Genomic DNA, 22,567 nt, shown 5'->3' on the forward strand with positions numbered 1-22,567 from the left:
TTCCGTTGGTGTCCGTTTGTGTCTGCTCAGGGTCCCGTTCTGATGGAAACCTCAGACGGAACGTCAAAACGGGACCCCAACGCAGATGTGAACGAAGCCTAACTTTGCTCTCTGCATTAACGCATTGTATAGGATGGCGGACAATTTGCACTTGTAAATTTTCAGCTCAATTAAAGAGGACCTGTCACAAGGACATATAAGTTGAACTGGTTTAATGACCTGAATAGCGCTGTCTCCCGGATTCCCGGCTGTCTCCCGGATTCCCGGCTGCCTGGGAAGAAAAAAACAGCCGAGGAATCAGGGAGACAAGAACAAGAAAGAGGCAGCACTCCAAAGTAGAAGATATCAAAAAATTGGCTTTATTCTCCCATATCTTTTTTGCACATGTGGGAGAATAAGTTCAGCACTATTTTCTATGTTAACTTTGAAATTCTCCGTAGGAATATTTGGGAAACCTGATCATGTAAAGATGAAGTTTCCTGATGTCCAGAACAGTTTACCACTATCTCTTATCTGTGACAACATCCGTGATCCTGGAAACCTGGGCACCATTTTGAGATGTGCAGTAGGAGCTGGCTGCAATAAAGTCTTGCTTACAAAAGGTATGTGACCTGAGCTTGTCTTATCACGGTGTACTTCGGGGCGAGGGAGCCTCTGCTTTATCCAGTAGATTAACCCACCAATTATGTTAGGAAATCCACTTACCCTGTTGATATGTAATTCTGGGTCGATTATTAATGCTGCCGCAGTGTGTGTAGTTTGATACTGGGGGTCATAAAATGGGGATTAGCTTATTCATTAAATGTATAAAGCAGTTCACTTGTCCGTCTCATTTGTCCCCTTCATTATGTATCATTTTAAAATCTCTGCATTTAGGTTGTAAACAGAAGAAACAACTTTAACCCCTTAACGACATCCAACGTACTAGTACAGACATGGGCAAACTACGGCCCGCGGGCCACATACGGCCCGTTAGGCTTTTTAATCCGGCCCGCCGAACTTGTCCAAATCATAGTAAAAACCTCCTTTTTTTCCCCCTTTCCCTGCAATGCCCACGTTTTCCCAATAGATGGCGCACTCAAAACACATTGACCGTTGTTAACTCCTTAACGCCGAAGGACGGATATATCCGTCCTCAGCAGCTGCTAGTTCGAGCAGGAGGACGGATATATCCGTCCTGTGATGGCGCGGGTACTGCCAGTGTACCCACGCGATCAGCGGCAGGAGCACGGCTGTTATACACAGCCTGGCTCCTGCTGCAACTGCCGGAATCGAAGCGCGCTCCGATTCCGGCAGTTTAACCCATTAAATGCCGCTGTCAATAGTGACAGCGGCATCTAATGTGTTTGACAGAGGGAGGGAGCTCCCTCTGTCACCCGATCGGCGCCCCCGCAAACAAATCGCGGGTCGCCGTCGGGTTTCCATGACAGCCGGGGGTCTAACAAAGACCCCCAGGTCTGTCTTCCGCAACTGCCTGTTTGGCGATGCCGGAGGCATGACCTAACAGGTTGCCTGTCAGTTTTACACTGACAGGCAATAATGCTTTGGTATACTAAGTATACCAAAGCATTATATATGCGATCGGCACATCGCATAGTGAAGTCCCCTGGTGGGACTTAAAAAAAAAATGTCAATCAGTTAAATAAAGTTTGTTGAAAAAAAATAAAATAATTACAGTCAAAATCAAATAAAACTACTTTTTTTGCCCAAAAAGTGGTTTTATTCAGTAAAAGTGTCAAAACAAATAACACATACACATATATGGTATCCCCGCGATCATAACAACTTGACCAATAAAATGAACACATTAATGAAACCGCCGGATGTACGGCGTCCAAAAAACCCGCAAAAAACAACGGCAAAATTCTCTCTTTTCTCCCATTCCCCCCATAAAAAATAAAATAAAAGTTAATCTATAAGTCCTATGTACCCCAAAATAGTACTAATGAAAACTACGCATTGGCCCGCAAAAATCAAGCCCACATACGGTCACATCGACGGAAAAATAAAAAAATGACGGCTCTTGGAACGCGGCGATGCAAAAACAAGTAATTTTTTTCTAAAAGGGTTTTTATTGTGCAAACATAGGAAAACATATAAAACCTTTACATATTTGGTATCCTCGTAATCGTGCCGACCCGTAGAATAAAGGTAACATGTTATTTATGCTGCATAGTAAAGGGCATAAATTTATAACGTGAAAATTAATGCTGGAATAGCTGCTTATTTTCAATTCTCTCCTAAAATAAAGTTAATAAAAGTTAATCAATATATTGTAAGCATCTAAAAATGGTGCAATTACAAAATACAACTCGTCCCGCAAAAAACAAGCCCTTATACGGCTATGTCGACGTAATAAAAAAAAAGTTACGACTCTTGGAATGCGACCATGAAAAAACAAAAAATAATCCTTGGTCATTAACGTGCAAAATGGCCCGGTCATTAAGGGGTTAATGTGGCGCGTATTTCTCTTTATTTCACTTTAATTTTCACTTCGTTTCACGTCACCATTAAGCCCTTCGGTTTTCAAAGAGTACAATATCAGCCGTCACTTTGCCACGAAGCATGCAAACTATGCTAGCAAGCAGTCAACACAAGAACGGGCGGCTACTGCTCAGAGGTTGGCAGCTAATTTACAGAGTCAACAGAACTTTTTTCTTGATAAATCACAGTGCGTATGTTATTTTAATCTATTTACATTTCCTCCTCCCAGTATCTGCGAAATAGTATGTAAATGCCATATCTTGCATATTCCTTGAGACAAATTTATTAACTGATAAGGGCTATTTTTCACATTTGAAAGACAGTTAATAAATTGGGTTGTAGTGTTCTTACTGTGCTATGAGGTTTGCACACACTACATTTAATGCTTTAGTATATCCGGCCCAAACACTCCCTCCAAATGCTCCTGGCCCGGCCCCTCTGTCAAATTTTAGAACCCATTGTGGCCCGCGAGTCAAAAAGTTTGCCCACCCCTGTACTAGTACGTTGTCAATAAGGACTTAACGCAACACAACGTACTGCTGATGCGGGCTCAGAAGCTGAGCCCGCACCATCGCCAGTGGGTGTTAGGTGTTATATTACAGCTGACACCCTGGGAAAAGGCCAGGACTGGAGCTGGTCTCTGAGCCGGTCGATTAACCCCTTAGATGCAGCGCGCAAAAGTGAGCGCTGCATCTATGGCGTTTTCTGGCAGATCGGAACCCCGCAATGCCAATCGTGGGGTTCCGATGGCTGTTCTGGCAGACCGGAGGTCTAACAATGGCCTCCTGTCTGTCAAGTATGGAAGCCTGCTAGGTCCCGTCTGGAGGCGGGGCTTAAAAGGCTTCCGGCCACAAAAGAAAGATGGCTCAGGAGTGGATACTGCGACATCAGCCGCCGGTGTCAGGTGTATATTACAGCTGATGCCATGCTGTAACAGCAGGGAACGGAGCTAGCTCCGATCCCTGGCATTAACCCCTTAGATGCCACGATCAAAAGCGATTGTGGCATCTTAGTGGCTTGTAGTGATTGACATGATGTGATCGTGAGGATGCCCATCGTTACTATGGCAACAGGAGGCCTAACAATGGCCTCCTGGTCTGCCACATACGATAGCCTATTAGGCCCCATCCAGAGATGGGGTAGTGGAAAGTATTAGAGTAAAGGTCAGAGGTGCAAGTCCCCTAGTGGGACCAAAAAAAAAAAAAAGTTGAACAAAAGTTTCAAGTTAATAAAAACAAACAAACACTGCCTTTTTTTTCTATAATAAGTATTTTATTATAGGAATAAAATAAAAACGTTAAAAAAATACACATATTTGGTATCGCCGCATCTGTAACGACCCAAACTATAAAACCATATTATTATTTTTCTCGCAAGGTGAACACCGCAAAAGAAAAAAATCCATGCCAGAATCTGCTATTTTTTGTATCATCACCCCTCCCAAAACATGGAATAAAAAGTGATCAAAAAGTCGCATGCACCCCAAAATAGTACCAATATAAACTACATCCCGTCCTGCAAAAAACTACCTTGCACAGCTTTTTTTTTTTTGACTGAAAAGTAAAAAAGTTATTGCTCTCAGAATATGGTGACCAAAAAAAAGTGATTTTCTTGTGCAAACGCTGCAAAACTTGGTATCGACGTAATCGTATTGACCCGCGGTATAAAGCAAAATTGTCATAGCCCAGGGTGAACACTGTTAAAAAAAAAAAAAAAGAGAATAAAAAACTTTGCCAGAATTGATGGTTTTTGGTCGCCTTGCTTGCCCAAAAATGTAATAAAAAGTGATCAAAAAATAGTGTGTGCCCCAAAATGGTACCAATGAAAACTACAAATTTTTCCGCAAAAAAATAAGCTCGCCGAACCAGCCCGATGGAGCAGCGGTGCTCATCGCTGTTCCTTCAAAACAGCTGGTTTGTGGCTATGAAGTATCAGTGTCACACGAGCGCCGCTGATCCTTCATAGACACTTATCAGCTGTTTTGAGGGATCAGTTGGCGAGCACCGCTGCTCCGTCGTTTATTGCTCCTACTGTGGATCGCCCTCTAGCGGAAGTTCACAGCATTACAGCCTTCTCCTATTCACTTGAATAGGAGAGGCATTCATAGTAGGAGCAAGGATCGACAGAGCAGCAGTGCTCGCCGCTGTTCATTCAAAACAGCTGATTGGCGGCTTTGAAGAATCAGCGGCACACGAGCACCCACAATTGGCCCTTCCCAACCTGGTAATGCTAGGCTGCGGCTGTGTTATTGTATCTGGCTGGTTATGAAAATGGGGAGGAACCCACATCGTTTAAAGAAATTGAGGAAAACTACATGGGGTCCCCCATTTTCATAGCCAGCCAGATACAACATAGCAGCAGCAGGCTAGCATTACCAGGGTGGGAAGGTCATTGTTTTTGGGCCTTCTCAGCCTAGTAGTACCAGCCTGCGGCCGCCCCAGTGCCCTACCATCATGATAGATGGTCGGGTACTGGATCGTACCCGGCTCTTCCCGATACCCCTGGTGGCGGTGGGCAGCTGTAAAATAATGGGGGGTTACTGCTAGCCTTTTTACTGGCTAACACTAAGCCCCACCTTAACTGACAACCCTCAAACTGACAACTGCCATTACTAAGGTGGTAATACAGTATTAAAAAACAGAGATATAACTCCCTGTTCACACAGAGCTTGCTGAAACTGATTTTGATGTGGAAATCACGTTGAAATCAGTGCCATAAAACCCACGAAATCTCCCCGTATTAATTTCAATGGGAGGCAAAGGTTTTGTTTTTCCCGGGTGGCTTTTGACCGTTCACAGGGGGAAAAAAAGTGGCATTTCCTTTCTTGCGGCTTCCGCTTCTAACCTCCCATTGAAATCTTTTCGGAGGCGTTTTTCGTGTAGTTTTTGCCCATGGTTCTTGCATTAGCTTCAATGGCTGCGGGCAAAAACTGCTGTGAAAACAGCGGAAAAAAAGTGCAGGCAGTTTAAAATTGGCTTAAAAATTCCTGATGGAATTCTGAGGCAGATTTTTTATTTTTTTTGACACATTTTGTGCGTACTTTTTGCATGTTTTTTGGCGCATAATCAGGACCCCCATTGACTGTGGGAACATTTGGCGTGCTTTACATGCCAAAGAATTGACCGCAACGTGTATTTTAAAGAACGCTCGCGTAAAAAATCGTGTTGTATATACTAACGGTGCGCTTTCCCATTGATGTAAACACTTAATCAAGTTTTTTTTTGATGCGTCTTTCAAGGGGCTTTTTACACGTTTTGTGCGCGCTTTTTGCACGTTTTTTGGCGCGTATTACTCCCATTGAATATGGGAACATTTGGCGGGCTTTACGTGCCAATGAATTGACAAGACACTACTTTTTTCCGCAACTAGGTTTTTTTTTAAAAAGGCTAGCGTAAAAAAATGATGTATGTACTAACGGCGCGCTTTCCCATTGATGTAAATAGGAAGCTTAATCATGCGTTTGACAAGTTTTTCGGCGTGTAAAATGCCCTAAAAACAGCGGCAAATACACGCCGTGTGACCCAGTCAACTGAAAAGTCATTCACCAGAGGGTCTCCCTCATGACTTTTATTATTCTTAGCCTTTTACCAGCTGCCATTGTAAAAACACTCCCAAAAAGGAGCTGCACACTGTTTAGCAATTTGAAAACACCTTTTCCTGGCTTTTCTTCCCTTCTGAGCCCTGCCGTGGGTCCAATCAGCAGTTTACCACATATGGGGTATTGCTGTAATCAGGAGAAATTGCTTTTCAAATGTTGGGGTGCTTTTTTTTCCCCTTTTTCTTGTAAAAATTTAAAACTTCCACATTTTATCAGAAAAAAATGTACTTTTCAATTTCACAGCATAATTCCACTAAATTCAGCAAAAAACCTGTGTGGTCAAAATGCTCACTATAACCCTCGATAAATTCCTTCAGGGGTGTAGTTTCCAAAATGGGGTCACTTTTGGGTGGTTTGCACTGATTTTGGTCCTGTGGGGGCTTTGCATGGCATCCGAAAACAATTCCAGCAAAACTTGAGCTCCAAAAGCCAAATGGTGCTTCTTCCCTTCTGAGCCCTGCCGTGTGTCCAAACAGCAGTTTATCACCACAAATTGGGTATTGCCGTAATCGGGAGAAATTGATTTTCAAATGTTGGTTTGGCTTTTCTCCTTTTTGCCTTGTAAATATTGAAGATGAAAATTTAGATTTTCATTTTTACATTCTAATTCCACTAAATTCAGCAAAAAACCCATGGGGTTAAAATGCTCACTATACCCCCAGATAATTTCCTTGAGGTGTGTAGTTTGGCAAATGGTGTCTTTTTGGGGGAGTTTCCACTGTTTTGGCACCACAAAACCTCTTCAAACCTGACATGGTGCCTAAAATATATTCTAATAAAAAGGAGGCCCGAAATCCACTAGGTGCTCCTTTGCTCCTGAGGCCTGTGTTTCAGTCCATTACCACACTAGGGCCACATGTGGGATATTTCTAAAAACCTCAGAATCTGGGCAATAAATATGGAGTTGCGTTTCTCTGGTAAAACCTTCTGTGTTACAGAAAAAAATGAATTAAAACAGATTTTCTGCAAAAAATATTACATTTGTAAATTTCCCTTCACTTTAATTTAATTCCTGTGAAACACCAAAAGGGTTAAGGAACTTTCTAAATGCTGTTTCGAATACTTTGAGGGGTGCAGTTTTTAAAAAGGGGTGTTTTATATGGGTTTTCTCATATATAAGGCCCTCAAAGCAACTTCAGAACTGAACTGGTCCCTGAAAAAATAGCCTTTTGAAATTTTCTTGAAAATGTGAGAAATTACTGCTCATTTTATAAGCCATGTAACGTCCTAGAAAAATAGAAGAATGTTCAAAAAACCATGCAAACATGAACTAGACATTTGGGAAATGTTAACTAATAACTATTTTGTGTGGTATTGCAAACTTTTTTACAAGTAGATACACTTAAATGTAGAAAAATGCTAATTTTTGCAAATTTTCTCTAAATTTTGGTATTTTTCACAAACACAATGTATCAACCAAATTGTACCACTAACTTAAAGTACAATGTGTCACGAGAAAACAATCTCAGAATCGCTTGAAAAAAATAAGTCTTCCAAAGTTATTATCACAAAGTGCCAAATGTTCGATTTGAAAAAAATGGCCTGGTCCATTAGGCGAAAACAGGCTGTGTCCTTAATGGGTTAACTGTACTAATTCCGATCCTGTCTCCCTCTCCCCAGCTTATGATGTTGTTTTGATGTGACTTCCATTGTGATGAAAAACCAGGTGACCACAGAAGTTAATTGCTGGCTGGAGCAGTGACATTTAATCCGTAGTGATGTCACCTAAATTAATTTGTTGATACTCAAGGGCCACAAAGAACAAAGTGATTAAATCAGATTTCTCAAGTTTCTAAATCTAGCATCCAACACATACATAATACTTTCTCTACTTTATTGAAAATCATTCCCCGACTTGTCCTTAAAAGGTCACTAACTTTGCAGCAAATTTTGCATAAATCAATAGTATAAAAAAAATAAGAAACTTTGTAATAAATCTTATTAGAGCAAAATGCGTCTTTCGCCACTTATTAGGCTCATCCCCTTTCCTAACTGCTCACTCAATTGGAATTTTACAGTTTCCCCAAAACTAGACGGATTAACGGCTCTGTGAGGTTTTAGGTTACAGCTGCCCGTAGTAGTCTATGGAGAGGGGAGGGGGAACAGGAGGAGGGTTCAGGGAGAGAGAGGAACAGGAGGAGGGTTCAGGGAGAGAGAGGGAGACACAGGCTGCTTGTAAGAGTTATGCCACCCCAGTAGTTCAGAGAATAAGAGACTGCAGAGGGATAAAAATATGCGGGATACAAGTGATAGAATGGACAGAAATAGTGTTATTTCTCATGTAAACACATTTGACCGCTTATTCTGTAAAGTTAGGTGCACTTTAATTTACACGCTGGAAACTAATTTCTCTGTCTTTTCTAGGTTGTGTTGATGCGTGGGAACCTAAAGTAATTAGAGCTGGCATGGGAGCCCATTTTCGCTTGCCAATAATCACCAGCTTAGACTGGGACATGGTCTCTAACTATCTCTCGGAAGACACCAAGGTGTATCTGGCAGATCATTTCTGGCAAAACCTCTCCAATGAGGCCACAAATCTTTCTGATAAAGCAATTGATTATGGCTGGATTTCTTCGGATCCTAGGAGATTGCATAAATTACAAGAAGTTGACTATTATTCATCCAGTGATGAAGAAGATGGAGAGGAAAACAAAGAACAAGAGATTCCGGAAATTCCTATACAAAGATATTATGAACCGTGGGCCAGGGGCTCCAGTGCACTTGTAATTGGGGGAGAAACGCATGGATTGAGTCTGGAGTCATTATTACTGGCTGAAAAATCAAACGGTAGGAGGCTGTATATTCCTGTTGTACCAGGCATTGACAGCTTAAATTCCGCTATGGCTGCTAGCATCCTCTTGTTTGAAGGAAGAAGACAGCTGAAATCTAGTTCATAACAGAAAATAAAAGCGTGGTCACATACGGAGGAAGAGCACTGCTTCCTTTCATCCTTTCTAACATGTTCACTCTAACATCTTGCTCCATGTAACAGATTCATTTTACCTTTTCTAACATTAGTACTGTTGAAGAAATGTGTCCTAAATAAAAATGTGTTCGGTTTTATGCCTGAGGCACCAGACCTCATCTTCCGGCTACCTTACGATTGCTGCTACCATACTATCAAAGCATGGCTGGGGCTCAGGCACCCGGTAGTGACACTATCTGCTCTATAGGTAACTTTATACTTGTGCACATCCAGTTTTTGAATGGGGGCATAGCTTCTTTATCGGACCTTGTCCATATTGAAGATACCAATTCTTCTGCATGGAAGACACTCCAATAATAGTACATGGTTCAAAAATGTAAAAGCAATTCATGAGGAGAGCACACCCTTGCCTTCTCCCCCCTCCCCCACCAATTTTTCTGCGCTGTCTGGCCTTAAAAAGGGCACTATAATGTTATGACAGATCCGCTTTAAACCGTTTTTATTTCTTATGTCACTATCTGTATTGAAGAAATCTGAATTCTTTTTTTCACACTGCCACTAAAAACTCACAATTTTATTTCTTTGTAGACATGACTTTTCAGCTTGTGCTGTGTACATTGGGGGCAGGTTCAGCAGTCATCTCTATAATGACAAGATTACAATGAAACCTATATAATAAAGCCTATGACTGCTCACCTCCTTCTCCCTACTCAGTGGCTTCTGCACATGACCACGTTATTCTTCCATAGAAGTCAATAGGTCATTTTCTGACCTAATTTTATTTTTATTTTTTGTATGTCCATGTGCCATCTGTAAGGCCTGATTCACACGAGCGCTGCGCATCTCAGACGTGAAAAACTGCAGTTTTTCACGTCCGAGGTGCATCCGTGCTCAGCGCTGCGGGACGCGATGTCTCGCATACCCCATAGTTGTCTATGGAGGGATGCGTGATGCGTAAAAAGATAGGACACGTCCTATTTTCGCACAAACCCTTCACACGGTCCGTTGAAATAATGGCTGTGTGAACGGCCACATTGAATTACATAGGTCCGTGGGACGACCGCTGTTTCAATGGCCTTCCAAAGGACGTTTAACACGTTTGTGTGAATCAGGCCTAAAGCATATTGCTACTGTTACAGAATCTCAGGCAAGATGGCTGCCTCTATAATCATGTAAAGAAAATGGAATAAAAAAAATCTTTAATCAGAAGCGAAAAACAAATAAAATTATGTTTCCATGTACATTCTTAAATAGTAAAAAAATAAATAAATTGGATGTCTCAGTTATCGGCGCTAGTTCATCAAAGGCGTGGTGGAGGGGGCGCGTATTTAACCCAGTTCAGTTTTTTGATGCGGAAACAGTGTATGAATCAGTGCCAAAATCGTCCCGCTTTGATTTCAATTGGAGGCAGAGGTGTTTTTTTTTCCTGGGCTGCATTTAGCCACTCGCGGGGGAAAAAAAAGTGGAATGTCCTGGCTGCGGTTCCACCTCTGACCTCCTATTGAAATCAAGGGGAGGCAGAAGAAACCTGCAGAGCTAGTTTCAAGCGGTTTTCGCAGTGTTTTTTACCTGCAGGCAAAAAACGCAGCCCAAAAAAAATGCAAGCAGGTCAAAATCTGTCTCAAAATTCCTAAAGGAATTTTGAGGCAAATATTTTTGTGCCTGCAAAAAAACTGTGAACTAGGCCTAAGACTTCCTAAGAACACTGTATAGGAAAGTCTACGATGGTGGTGGTCATTTTGTGAAGATGGAGGGCCAGAACACGAACGGCAGCAGCATCGTCATTCGCATGGCACCTGGTTTGTTGACTATACATTCACCACGTATAGTAGCATTTTTAATTTTGAGTGGAGGGTCGCTTTAATGCTGTATGAAAAAGTGTTTTCCCATCTCCTAAAGTGATGGCATATCGGTAGGGTATGCCATTACTTTCTGAATGGTGGGGGCCCAACTACCAGGACCCTCATCGATCGTGGTTTAGCATTGCTTCCCCCTCACTGGTTTTCCCTGCAAAGCATCTTTCCTAGCCACCAGCTTTCAATCATTTTTAAATTTTTCTGCGTCTATCATTTTAGGATTTGTTTACATGGCCATAGAAAAAGTACTTTGTTATATACATATAAACAAGCAGAAACAGATGCTAGAATGTTAGAAAACGTGTTTAATGTATGCTCCAATATGTGGTCAGAATATCTAATAAAATACATTTTACACAGATCTGCCATTTATTTAGGGCCCTAAGCAGGGTTGCCAACTTGGCAAATTGGGCTGCTTTCTTTGCAGCCTGGTGGTTTTTCATCTTATCAACCTGCCCAAACCTAGTTCAGCAGGTGGTCTTTGGGCAAGTTGTGAAATATTTACTTGTTATATAGAAGACAAAGAACAAGTACAGCCAGCAGGTGGCAGCATCTCCAACAAAGAGTCTCTGCTCTGCAAGTGATGCTTCCTCTTGCTTAGACAGGATTCACCATAAGACAAGGAGGTGAATTATGCTGGGCGGCAGAGGGGCTGTCACTATATTTGGAGCACTGTGATTGTCAGTGTCAGGGGGCATTGTAGATGTCACTGTATTTAGGGCACTGTGACTGTTAGTATATTTGGAGACACTGGCTGTCTCTGTAATCGGGGACACTGTGCCTTTCACTGTATTTGGGGACACTGTGGCTGTTACTGTATTTGGGGACACTGGCTGTCTCTACTCGGGTGCACTGTAGCTGTCACTGTAATCGGGGCCACCGTGGCTGTCACTGTAGTGGAAGACACTGGCTGTCATTGGATTTGGATACACTGTGGCTACTACTGTATTTGAGGATGTCTTGCAGTCACTTTTTATGCTAAAACCACATCCTATGTATATGTAATAAAATAGATAATGTATTTTTTACTATAATTTGTGAAGTGTATGTTTGTGATGTAAACATTGGACTACTTTAGATTTTAGTTTTGATTTTCAGACCTTGCAACTTTATGATGCTGCACAGAGACTGTATGAGAGCATGGGGGAGATTTATGAAGGGCATCACCCCAGTTTTCTGGCATTAAAAAGCCAAAAATTATGGCACACGCCCCATTGCGGAATAATTTGCGATTTATTTGTTGTTTTGAAATGCTATTGCCACTTTAAAAAAATGGGAGTGGCTTGGCAGGAGGGACAGCGCCACCCACGGTCCAAAAGATTTACTACAATTTACGTCACAAACTGGATTTTACTCTGTGGGACATGGCCAGCCGAAGATGCAACAAATTTATTAAAGGGGTTGTCCAGTTTTTATTTGTTTAATTTCTTTATAGAATAGGAAATCATACAGTTTTCTACTATACATGTATTAGAAATTCTGCTCACATATCTTTCTCATATCAGTGCAGTTGCCACTGTAAAAATAAGTAAATAATAATAATAGTATAGTCCATAGTAATGCATCCATGGGCTAACTGAATTGACTAAATACGGGGAGAGTCATGTGATACATTCACGCACGCGCGCGCACTCCATGTGACCCCTGGCATTCAGGTAACACTGTCCAGGTATCTAACCCGTGAATAGCATTTTACTAAGGAACAGAAGTTAGGCCTCATGCACACGACCATCATTTTTATCCGCAATTACGGATCCATAATTGCAGGTAAAAATACTGACACATTGACCCCTTAATGACTGGGCCTGAAAAGACCTTAAAGAGGCTCTGTCACCAGATTATCAAATCCCTATCTCCTATTGCATGTGATCGGCGCTGCAATGTAGATAACAGTAACGTTTATTTATTTTTTTAAACGATCATTTTTGGCCAAGTTATGAGCAATTTTATATTTATACAAATGAGTCTTTCTAATGGACAACTGGGCGTGTTTTCTCGTATTACCAACTGGGTGTGTATTGTGTTTGTAACATCTGGGCGTGTTTACTTGTGTTTGATGCTGACATACACTTCTATTCACAACGCCCAGCTAGTAAAACAAGTAAACACGCCCAGATGTTACAAACACAATACACGCCCAGTTGGTAATACGAGAAAACACGCCCAGATGTCCATTAGAAAGGCTCATTTGTATAAATATAAAATTGCTCATAACTTGGCCAAAAATGATCGTTTTTAAAAAAAATAAACGTTACTGTTATCTACATTGCAGCGCCGATCACATGCAATAGGAGATAGGGATTTGATAATCTGGTGACAGAGCCTCTTTAATGACCAGCTCAATTTTTCTGTTTTTGCCTCTCTGCGTTTCAGCAGCCATAACTTTTTTATTTTTTCATTGACGTGGCTGTATGAGGCCTTGTTTTATGCGAGAGAAATAGTATTTTTTTTCCCCACAGTATTTTACGGCGTGAATATAGGAAAAAGTGATTCTCTGAATAGTTTTTTTTTATCCCGTTCACGTTTCACGCTAAATAACCCATTAGATTAATTCTTCAGGTTATTACGGTCGTGTAGATACCTAATATGTGTAGGTTTTTTGTTTTTATTTAGTGTAGGGGCAATAAAATATATTTTATGCAAAATAAAGACTCTTTTTGGGACCTTTTTTTATTTATTTGTTTTGTTACTTTTTTTTTTTTAATCCCATCAAGGGATAACTTTATTTGTAACTTTTTTTTTTTTTTTTTACTTGTAATGTATTAGCATACTCCTGTACGCTAATACATTACACCGTGTCACTATGACACAGGCTGCTGATCGGGAAGCACAGTGGCAGCATAGTGTGCCCGAACAGCAGGCAAATGGAACAGACAGCCCTGGGGTCCTTTGTAGGTCCGCAGGGCTGACTGCAGAGGGATTCCCCGGTGTTTGATGGCATCACCGGAATCCCGGTGATGCAATCAAAGAGGGGAATTCCCTTTCATCATGTCACGGGCCATGGCGATCAAAGTGTTAAATAGCTGGGGTCTGAATGTTTGCCAACCCCATCTGTGTTCAAGAGGCTTCTCTAGGATCAGGAGCTGTTAGTTACAGCTCCTGCTTAGAGGATGAGCGCTCACAGGAGAACTCATGAGCCTGATCTACAGTGACGCCAAAAGACGTCTCTGTAGACTAAGCACCTGCACCGCCTGACGTCAAAAGACAGTGGGCGGTCGGGAAGGTGTTAATGTCTATGGCCCGCGGACACCTTCCCGTATATTTACAGGAAGGTGTAAGGGCCGTAGAAATGAACTGCAAAATATAGGACATGACCTATTTTTTTAATTTACGGAACGTGCTCCTATACTTTATAAAGGGAGCACGACCCGCAAACGTGGGTGACAGTCCGTGGCCATCCGTGCCCGTAACTACGGACCGTGCACATGGCTACGGCCGTGTGCATGAGACTTTATAAGTATTCCCTCCTCCAGCAGCCTCTCATCATGTCTGTCAGTGTCTGTGTAGAAGCAGCTCTTACATAATACTATCTGTCTCCTCTATGTGTTTTTTTTTATTTTTTAAAACAGTTAACTTTATTAACAACACGATAACATTACCTAGAGACAGGCAGACATTTTAAATATCACCTAGAGACAGGCGGCCATTTTAGTAAATGCATGAACAGTGATGTGGTTGGTCATCATTATTCTACCATTAGTCCTATTCACTTAGCCCATGGATGTGTCCTCTATGTGGTCCCAACACATGTATGTCATGTTAATGCTAGGTGTCACATGATGTATGTGTGTGTATGTAGAGGGGATGGTCACATGACTGGCACCATGTTTAGTCATATTCAGTTAGCCCGTGGATACATTACATAGGATCTGTGGCTCTACCATTCTACTGTGAGACTGCAAGGACATTCACCAACTTAAAACCAACTTGCCATGGACCTATTACACCATTATTTTACCTTAAATCAAACCAAAGACACCTTGTGTGGTAAAGTGGAAGTGGCCACAGCTTTATTATGTAAATATTTCTCTATTTAACCCCTTCCCGACATTTGCCGTATGGATACGTCATGGACAGCTAGTGCTTCCCGCATTTTGCCGTATCCTGAGTCGGTGCGGTGTATTACAGCTGACATCCGGCTGTATTGGCGGGGACCGAAATTAGCTTCGATCCCCACTATTAACCCCTTAAATGCAGCGGTCAAAAACGATCGCTGCATGTAAGTTGTTTGCAGCTCATCGGAGCCCCAGCAATGAAATTGCAGGGGTTCCGGTGGCGGTCTGCCTAGCACGGAAAACTTCCATTATTATTGAAATAAAAAAGAAACCATACATATTTGGTATCGCCGCGTCCGTAACGGCCAAAACTATAAAAATATTATTTTATTTATTCCACACGGTGAACGGTGTAAAAAAATAAATGTAAGAAACCATACCAGAATATCTTTTTCGGTCACTTTGCCCTACAAATATTGGAATAAAAAGTGATCAAAAAGTAGCATGTATCCAAAAATGGTACCTATATAAACTATAGCTCGTCTCGCAGAAAACAAGCCCTCATACAGCTCCGTCAACGAAAAAATGAAAATGTTATGACGTTTTCTGCCATTTTACTGCCGCTCTGAGATCCCCCGCAAAGGGGCCTACTAAGTCTGTGTCGCCCAATGGCCCACATAAACCTGGAGCATGGCCTGTATATATATATATATATATATATATATATATATATATATATATATAGAACGACTAGTCACTCAGCTCTCATAGAACAGCAACACTGTGGAGCTGCAATGGTGACCACAAGCCATATTGCCCTGATACTATGTGATGGATATACACAACGTACCAGAGCAGTATTGTGTGTATTTTATATGACCAATATGTCATCCATCACAACAGCCCCACAGAGTTTGTTACCCATCTTTCCCAGGCGGTAGAATGCCAGATCTGCCTAGTCCTGCATTGATAAATCTCCAACTCCTATATCGTAGCATTACTAGTCAGATTTGCTAATCAGGAGCCAAGAATCCCTGTGAAGCTGCGATTAACACACCTGCCTTTTATGCAGTGATACATTTTACATACTGTACCTTAGCTAGCCAGATTTGTCTTTCAGGATCCCAGGAAAGCTGGGTAACAAACCATGTGAAGCTGTAATAGAGACTGTAGAATACTAAATCCCCATAAATAAATGCCCCTCCTCTTTACCAAATTGCGCCATAGATAAGGCAAAGCCTTTCAGGGTACTGGGAAAGCTGGGTAACAAACCATGTGAATCTGTAATAGAGACTGCTAAACATTAAACCGAACGAAATAAATCCCGCTCTTATCTCTCAAATTGTGTCATATTTAGACAGATTTGCCCTTGAGGGTTCCAGGAAAGCTGGGTAACAAACCATATGGAACTGTAATAGAGATCTGCTGAATACTTAATCCCCCTAAATAAATGCCCCTCATCGCTACCAAATTGCACTATATCTAGGCAGATTTGTCTTTCAGGAACCTGGGTAACCTGTATTCCGTAGGGGGACTTAGCGGACAATTTCCCTGCAGATTTTGATGTGAATTCTTGGAAAATCCACATATGTTACATACAGATTTAGTTGCGGATTTAGCAGCAGATTTGATGTAGGTTTCAGCCTATGCATTGCAAAGGCTGAAATCCGCAGTGAAAATCCGCTGCTTCTCCGCAACAGAATGAGCACGCTGCAGATTTGAAAATATGCAGAATGCTCCGCTGTTATTGCGGTCGTCTTCTGCTACATGTGGATGGGGTTTTGAAAACCCCATCCACTTTTGATGTACTGTAAACTGCTGCGGATTTGCGATGCAGAACCCACGCCGCAAATTGGCAGCAAAACTGCCACATCTGGACACACCCTTAGGGCATGAACAGACGTGGCGGAATTGCTCTGGAATTCCGCTGCGGACTTATTTTCCATTGCTTTCCACTGCTTTTTAGTTAGGTTCGTGCACACGTTGCGGAAAACTCCGCTGTGGACCATAGGCTGCAGTGCTGAATTTGGTGTCCGCAGCATACACTGGTTGTTGCGGACGTGGAGCGGACTTGTTGCGGACTCATTGCGGAATTTCTCCATTGGCTTCAATGGAGAGTCAAAATTCCGCAATTAAGTCCGCAGATGTTACGTGTGTTGCGTAGCGTATTTGCTTTACGAACATGACATTTCTTCATTCTGAACGCCCGTAATCACGGCCCGTTATTAGGGCACGGGCTGGCCCATAGAAGTCTATGGGGCTCCCGTAATTACGGGTGACTACGTGTGTGCCGTCAGGAGATAGTCACTGTCCAGGGTGCTGAAAGAGTTAAGCGATCGGCAGTAACTGTTTCAGCACCCTGGACAGTGACTACCGATATAGATCGACGTGTAAAAAAAAAAGAAGTTCATACTTATCGAGAACTCCCTGCTTCTTCCTCCAGTCCGGCCTCCCGGGATGACGTTTCAGTCCAAGTGACGGCTGCAGCCAATCACAGGCTGCAGCGGTCACATGGACTGCCGCGTCATCCAGGGAGGTCGGGCCGGATGTTGAAAGAGGGACGCGTCACCAAGACAACGGCCGGGTAAGTAGGAATTTATTTTACTAGGGAAGGGGCTGTCTCTTCTCTCTATCCTGCACTGATAGAGAGAAGGGAAGTACTTTCACCTCAATGCGCAACGGCTAATCCGCATCAATTTAATGCCCATTTTAGGCAAAGCCGCAACAGAATCTGCAACGCAGATTATGTGCGGCATTGATGCGGACAGTGGCGGAAGAAATACGCCACGTCTGGTCATGCCCTTAGACTGGGTTTCCACAGTGCAGATTTGCTGCAGATTTTGTCAGCATTTTGTAAGCCAAAGCCAGAATTGGATCAAGGAGAGCGGACCTATAAGGCCTTCCCTTATATTCTCAATTCTTATATTTCTTCTATTTAGGTAACGTTCCTAGTTTTGGGTTAAAAAATACTTGCAAAATCTGCACAGTGAGTACCCAGCTTTAGGCCTCTTGCACCGCAGAAAGAACGGGCAAACTTTATTATTGCCGTGTTCTGTGGTCCGGGCTCATTGAAAATAATGGCCGCGGCCATGTGCATGGCCCGCGGTTTGCGGGCGGCTCGCGGCTGACAGTCTGCTGCCGGCCGACCCGAAAATCACAGCCGTGCACATGGCTACGGTCGTGTGCATGAGGCTTTAGGCTACACAGCATATCCAACCTTGAACCTGCAGGGAATTCCGCCTGCAAAAGTGCACATGGGGCAGATTTTCGGTCGGAATCTCCGCTGCAGAAACACTGCTTGAAAAAAAATAAAGAAAGCTGATAGTTACCCCTGGCTGTTGTCATAGCAACGCCTTCTTCCGTTTCAGTGCAGCCTGGCCTCCTGGAATGATGCTGCAGCCCAATTGACCACCACAGCCTGTGATTGGCTGCAGCAGTCACATGGGTTGAAACGTCATCCCAGGAGGCCAGGTGTCACTCAGAACAGAGAAACGCGTCACTATGACAACGGCCGGAGGTAAGCATTAGCGTTTTTGTGAATTCTGAAGCGGAATCGCAGCGTTTCCGCCACAAAAGTCGCAACATTTGCTATTTGTTCTAGGTTTCACTTCTGCAGCAAAAAAATTCATAAATTGACTTGCGGTGCAGAGTTTAAATCTGCAGCTTGTCAATTTATGCTGCGGATTTGTTGCTATTTTGTTGCGGGTTTTACCCATTGAATTGAATCAATGTGGAAAACCCGCAACAAAATAGCAACGGATTTGCAGCATAAATTAACATGCTGCGGATTTAAAATCCGCATCGCAGGTCAATTTATGAACGTTTTTGCTGCAGATTTTTACTGTAGCGTCTGCATGAGATTTGTTCAAATCTCATTCACTGTGCTGCTACTGTAAATGCTGCGTAATTTCCTTAGGCCTAGTTCACACTAAGATTGTTTGGCCCTGTTTTTGGCACGGAAACCACGCTGGAAACTACGCCAAAAAACTGAAGAAATCGCCTACCATTGATTTCAATGGGAGGTAGAGGAGTTTTTTCCTGCGAGATGAAAAAAAACACTTGCAGGAAAAAGAAGCGTCATGCTCTTTCTTCAGGCGTTTCCATCTCTGACCTCCCATTGACATCACAGCCGCCGTTTTTCCCATTGACATTTATGGGCAGATGTTCGGAGGCGTTCAGGCCATGTATTTTCAGCCGTTTTTCAAGGCGTTTACAGCCCGAAAAAGAGCTGAAAATAGGGTGAACATACCCTTAGTGTCACTTTTAACATGAGATGTGGAAGTGAGGATTGTTCCTGGGAATACTCCTGAAGGGCAGCATATTATAGGTAGACATCCGCTGAGCTATTATGTTAATACAGCACAAAAAATATTATAAAAATAATACACATGTAAAGCTCTAAAGTGCTAATCAAAAGTGCAAGTTTTCTAGCGGGGACGTGATGCACAAAAAAGTTACACCTTGTCCTGCAAAAATAAAACAAGGCCTCAAATAGAAACGTAGACATTAAAATAAAAAAACGTTTATGGCTAGAAGGCAAAAGAATAAAAATGGCCAAGCATGCTTCAACCTTAATAAGTTCACAATTGTTCCAATATAAGCCTACAGTAGTGATTCTGAATTATATTGCCAACGTGTAAAATGGTATACGATGTGTTGTTTTTTTCTACTAACAGAGCTTTAAAATGTACATTTGTTTATAAAGCATAATGATCTGCTTTCAGTGCTCTATAAATAATTAAATTCTTCATGGATATTCATCTATAGCACTCACAGGCTTCTCCCTACAGATGACATCATAGTCTTCTCCCTTCAGTTGATGACATCACAGCTGATGGAATACTAAGGCATTGTGATGTGTCTTTTTTACAGACAAGCACCTGATGCAGCAGCACATATGTGTAGAGCAGTCTTCGTCCCATCAGATCTGTTCAGTTCTCAGACAAGACCACCATTTTCTTCATGCTACAAGATCTTCACATCATAATCACAGGCTCTGCAGGAAAGTTCACCGCAGGGAAACAGGTAAGGACCATTCCAGTTTTGTATGCCAGGGCAGGGAGTCACATTCAGACTTTCTCTAGGCCATTTTTACATGTTTTTTACATGTTTCAAGAGTTGCAGCAGTTTTCAAAACCATGTCCCCCTTTTCATATCTAATTATTGTATGGCCAATCAAGCTGCAGGACGTTCTTCCTCCTGAGCACTGCAGCAGCTTTCAATATACAATAAGCTAATGTTGATTTCTTTCCATGAATGCTGCTATATGTCAGAAACCTCCAGCATTTCCTGGAGGTCATAAGAACTTACTTAACAGCCTGGTGCACCCCTGATTGTAGTTATATAGCTACATGCATGACAAAAAGAAAAATTTAGACTATGGAAGAATACCAAATACAGCATTTTATGGGTAGAGATGCCCTCTAAGGCTGTGTTCACATCAGCGTTGTCTTTCCTTTGAGGGTTTCCGTCGGGGAAACCCCTCAACGGAAAGGCAAACGGAAACCTTAGCTTCCGTTTGCATCACCATTGATCTCAAGTGACGGAAACGTTGCTAATGGTTTCCGTTTGTCACCGTTGTTTCAGGGTTCCATCGTTGTTTTGACAGAATCAATAGCGCAGTCGACTTCTGAGGGCCTGATACTGAAAGCCAAAGATTTGTCAGAGGCAGTCATAAAAACCCTACAAAAAAGTAGTAAAAATGTCACTAACGCCATCTATGGGAACGTCTGGAAGAAATTCTTATCCTGGTGTGGCGACTCCTTTCCCGATGTTCATCATCCTAATATTGCACAGATATTGGACTTTCTGCAATCAGGCCTGGCAAAAGGACTAAAACCTAGCACCTTAAAAGTTCAAGTATCCGCTATGAGTCAATTTTTTTTAATCAAGATCTGGCCTCCCATAGATGGATAAAAAGATTCTTTGTGGCAGCATCTAGATTATCTCCCAGACCTTGTGTAGTTCTTCCTCCTTGGGATTTAAACGTAGTATTGAGAGGTTTGCTGTTATCTCCCTTTGAATGTATATCTTCCTGTAAGATAAATCATCTCTCTTAGAAGGCAGCTTTTTTGATAGCTATACCCACAGCTAGAAGGGTAGGAGAAATTCAAGCCCTCACTATTGGGGATCCCTTTCTCAGAATCCTAAATGATAGGCTTATTTTCCATCCAGATCCCGCCTTCTTTCCCAAGGTAATGTCAAACTTCCACATGTCCCAATATATAGTTGTGCCTTCATTTTGTCAAAATCCAACAAACAAAAAGGAAGAAGAGTTTCACACACTAGATGTCCGCAGGATAATCCTACAATACATTGAGTCCACAAACTTGTGGGGGAAAGATCTTAATCTTTTCATTCAATTTAATGGTCCTAATAAGGGAAAGAAGGTGGCAAAAAATACACTGGCAAAATGCATTAAAATGGCGATCTGTGTATTTTATGAAAACCTCCACATGTCTCCATCAGATCATCTGAAGGCCCACTCTACAGGCTTTATGTCAGTATTCTGGGCAGAAAGAGCGGATGCATCCATTGAACAGATCTGCAAAGCAGCAACCTGCTCATCCGTTCACACTTTTACAAAACATTACAGATTTAATCTGTTTTCAGCAAGGATCTTTCCATTGGTAGGAAAGTTCTCCAAGCTGTAGTCCCCCCCCCCCACCCCCCCCCCAACCAATTATTTTAATTTGGGAATTCTCCTGTGGTGCTGTCATGGAGGGTGCCTCGAGAAAGAAAAAATTAGATTTACCGGTAATTTGGTTTCTAGTAAACCCTCCATGACAGCACCCTTATATTCCCCCCCTTTTATTTATGTTAATTAAACATTATTTACACATACTTATGACAAGTAATAGATATATACAAAGCCCAGCAGCACTGGGTGTGTGTGGGTGCAAGATTTGAGGAACAGACCAAAATTCCAAATACACAGAAATCGAAAAAATGAGCAGTAACTCCAAGGATTCAGGTGAAAAAAATCGGTATTTTATTGCCTGTGCAATGTTTCAGCTCCGTCCACTAGAGCCTTTCTCAAGCTTGATAAAGGCTCTAGTGGACAGAGCTGAAACGTTGCACGGGCAATAAAGTACCCATTTTTTTTCAACTGAATCCTTGGAGTTGCTGCTTATTTTTTCAATTTCTATGACAAGTAATAGATATGTAAAGTTACCAGAAATGGTTAGTGGACATACACTGAGGAGAAACGGTGGGGTGGGGCTATTTAACCTCTTGTGCTTTTTCCTGTCCATATTAGAGGCGGAGTCTTACCTCCTGTGTCATGGAGGTTTTACAAAAAAAACGAATTACCGGTAAGTCTAATTCTATTTTCTCCCACTGCTGGCCACTTCCACACACACCACTGTCCATTAAAATATGCTATGTACCGATATGAACCAGTCGCATCTGTGAACAGGCTTAGCTTCTGATTTGATGCCGGCTACTTCAACCTTACTGCCACTCCAATAAAGTCCTCAAAAAATCTACCCCATACCTCAAAATCCTCTTTTGGGTACTTTGTTAACTAATTTGTGAAAATATTTTTTACTCACACTGAACTACACTCAATACTCTTACAGAAAATCCTCCCTGTTGGTGTGACTGTGCATGCAAAGTTCAATTACCCTATCAGTGATTGCAACTCCTTCAACCTGACTCGCTCCTTGCCCTTCATGATTTGAAACGCTTGCTTCAGCACCTACACCTT

General features: G+C 42.2%; 1 protein-coding gene and 1 long non-coding RNA gene across 2 annotated transcripts in view; both read left to right on the plus strand.

The window, feature by feature from the left end:
- Positions 1-10,234, plus strand: part of MRM3 (mitochondrial rRNA methyltransferase 3) — a 13,687-nt gene extending 3,453 nt beyond the window's left edge. Inside the window, exons 3-4 of the mRNA XM_075852923.1 lie at positions 441-602; positions 8,447-10,234. Coding sequence (XP_075709038.1) covers positions 441-602; positions 8,447-8,979 — 695 coding nt within the window. The 3' untranslated portion in view covers positions 8,980-10,234. The remainder of the gene's footprint in view (positions 1-440; positions 603-8,446) is intronic.
- A 4,295-nt stretch (positions 10,235-14,529) lies between these two features.
- LOC142742805 (uncharacterized) lies at positions 14,530-22,290 on the plus strand. The gene is made up of 3 exons (XR_012881441.1): positions 14,530-14,613; positions 19,732-19,884; positions 22,118-22,290. It is a non-coding gene; the product is annotated as an uncharacterized LOC142742805 (long non-coding RNA).
- The last annotated feature ends 277 nt before the right edge of the window (positions 22,291-22,567 follow it).

This window comes from Rhinoderma darwinii, chromosome 2 (genome assembly GCF_050947455.1).
Source record: "Rhinoderma darwinii isolate aRhiDar2 chromosome 2, aRhiDar2.hap1, whole genome shotgun sequence".
Classification (NCBI taxonomy): Eukaryota; Metazoa; Chordata; class Amphibia; order Anura; family Rhinodermatidae; genus Rhinoderma; species Rhinoderma darwinii.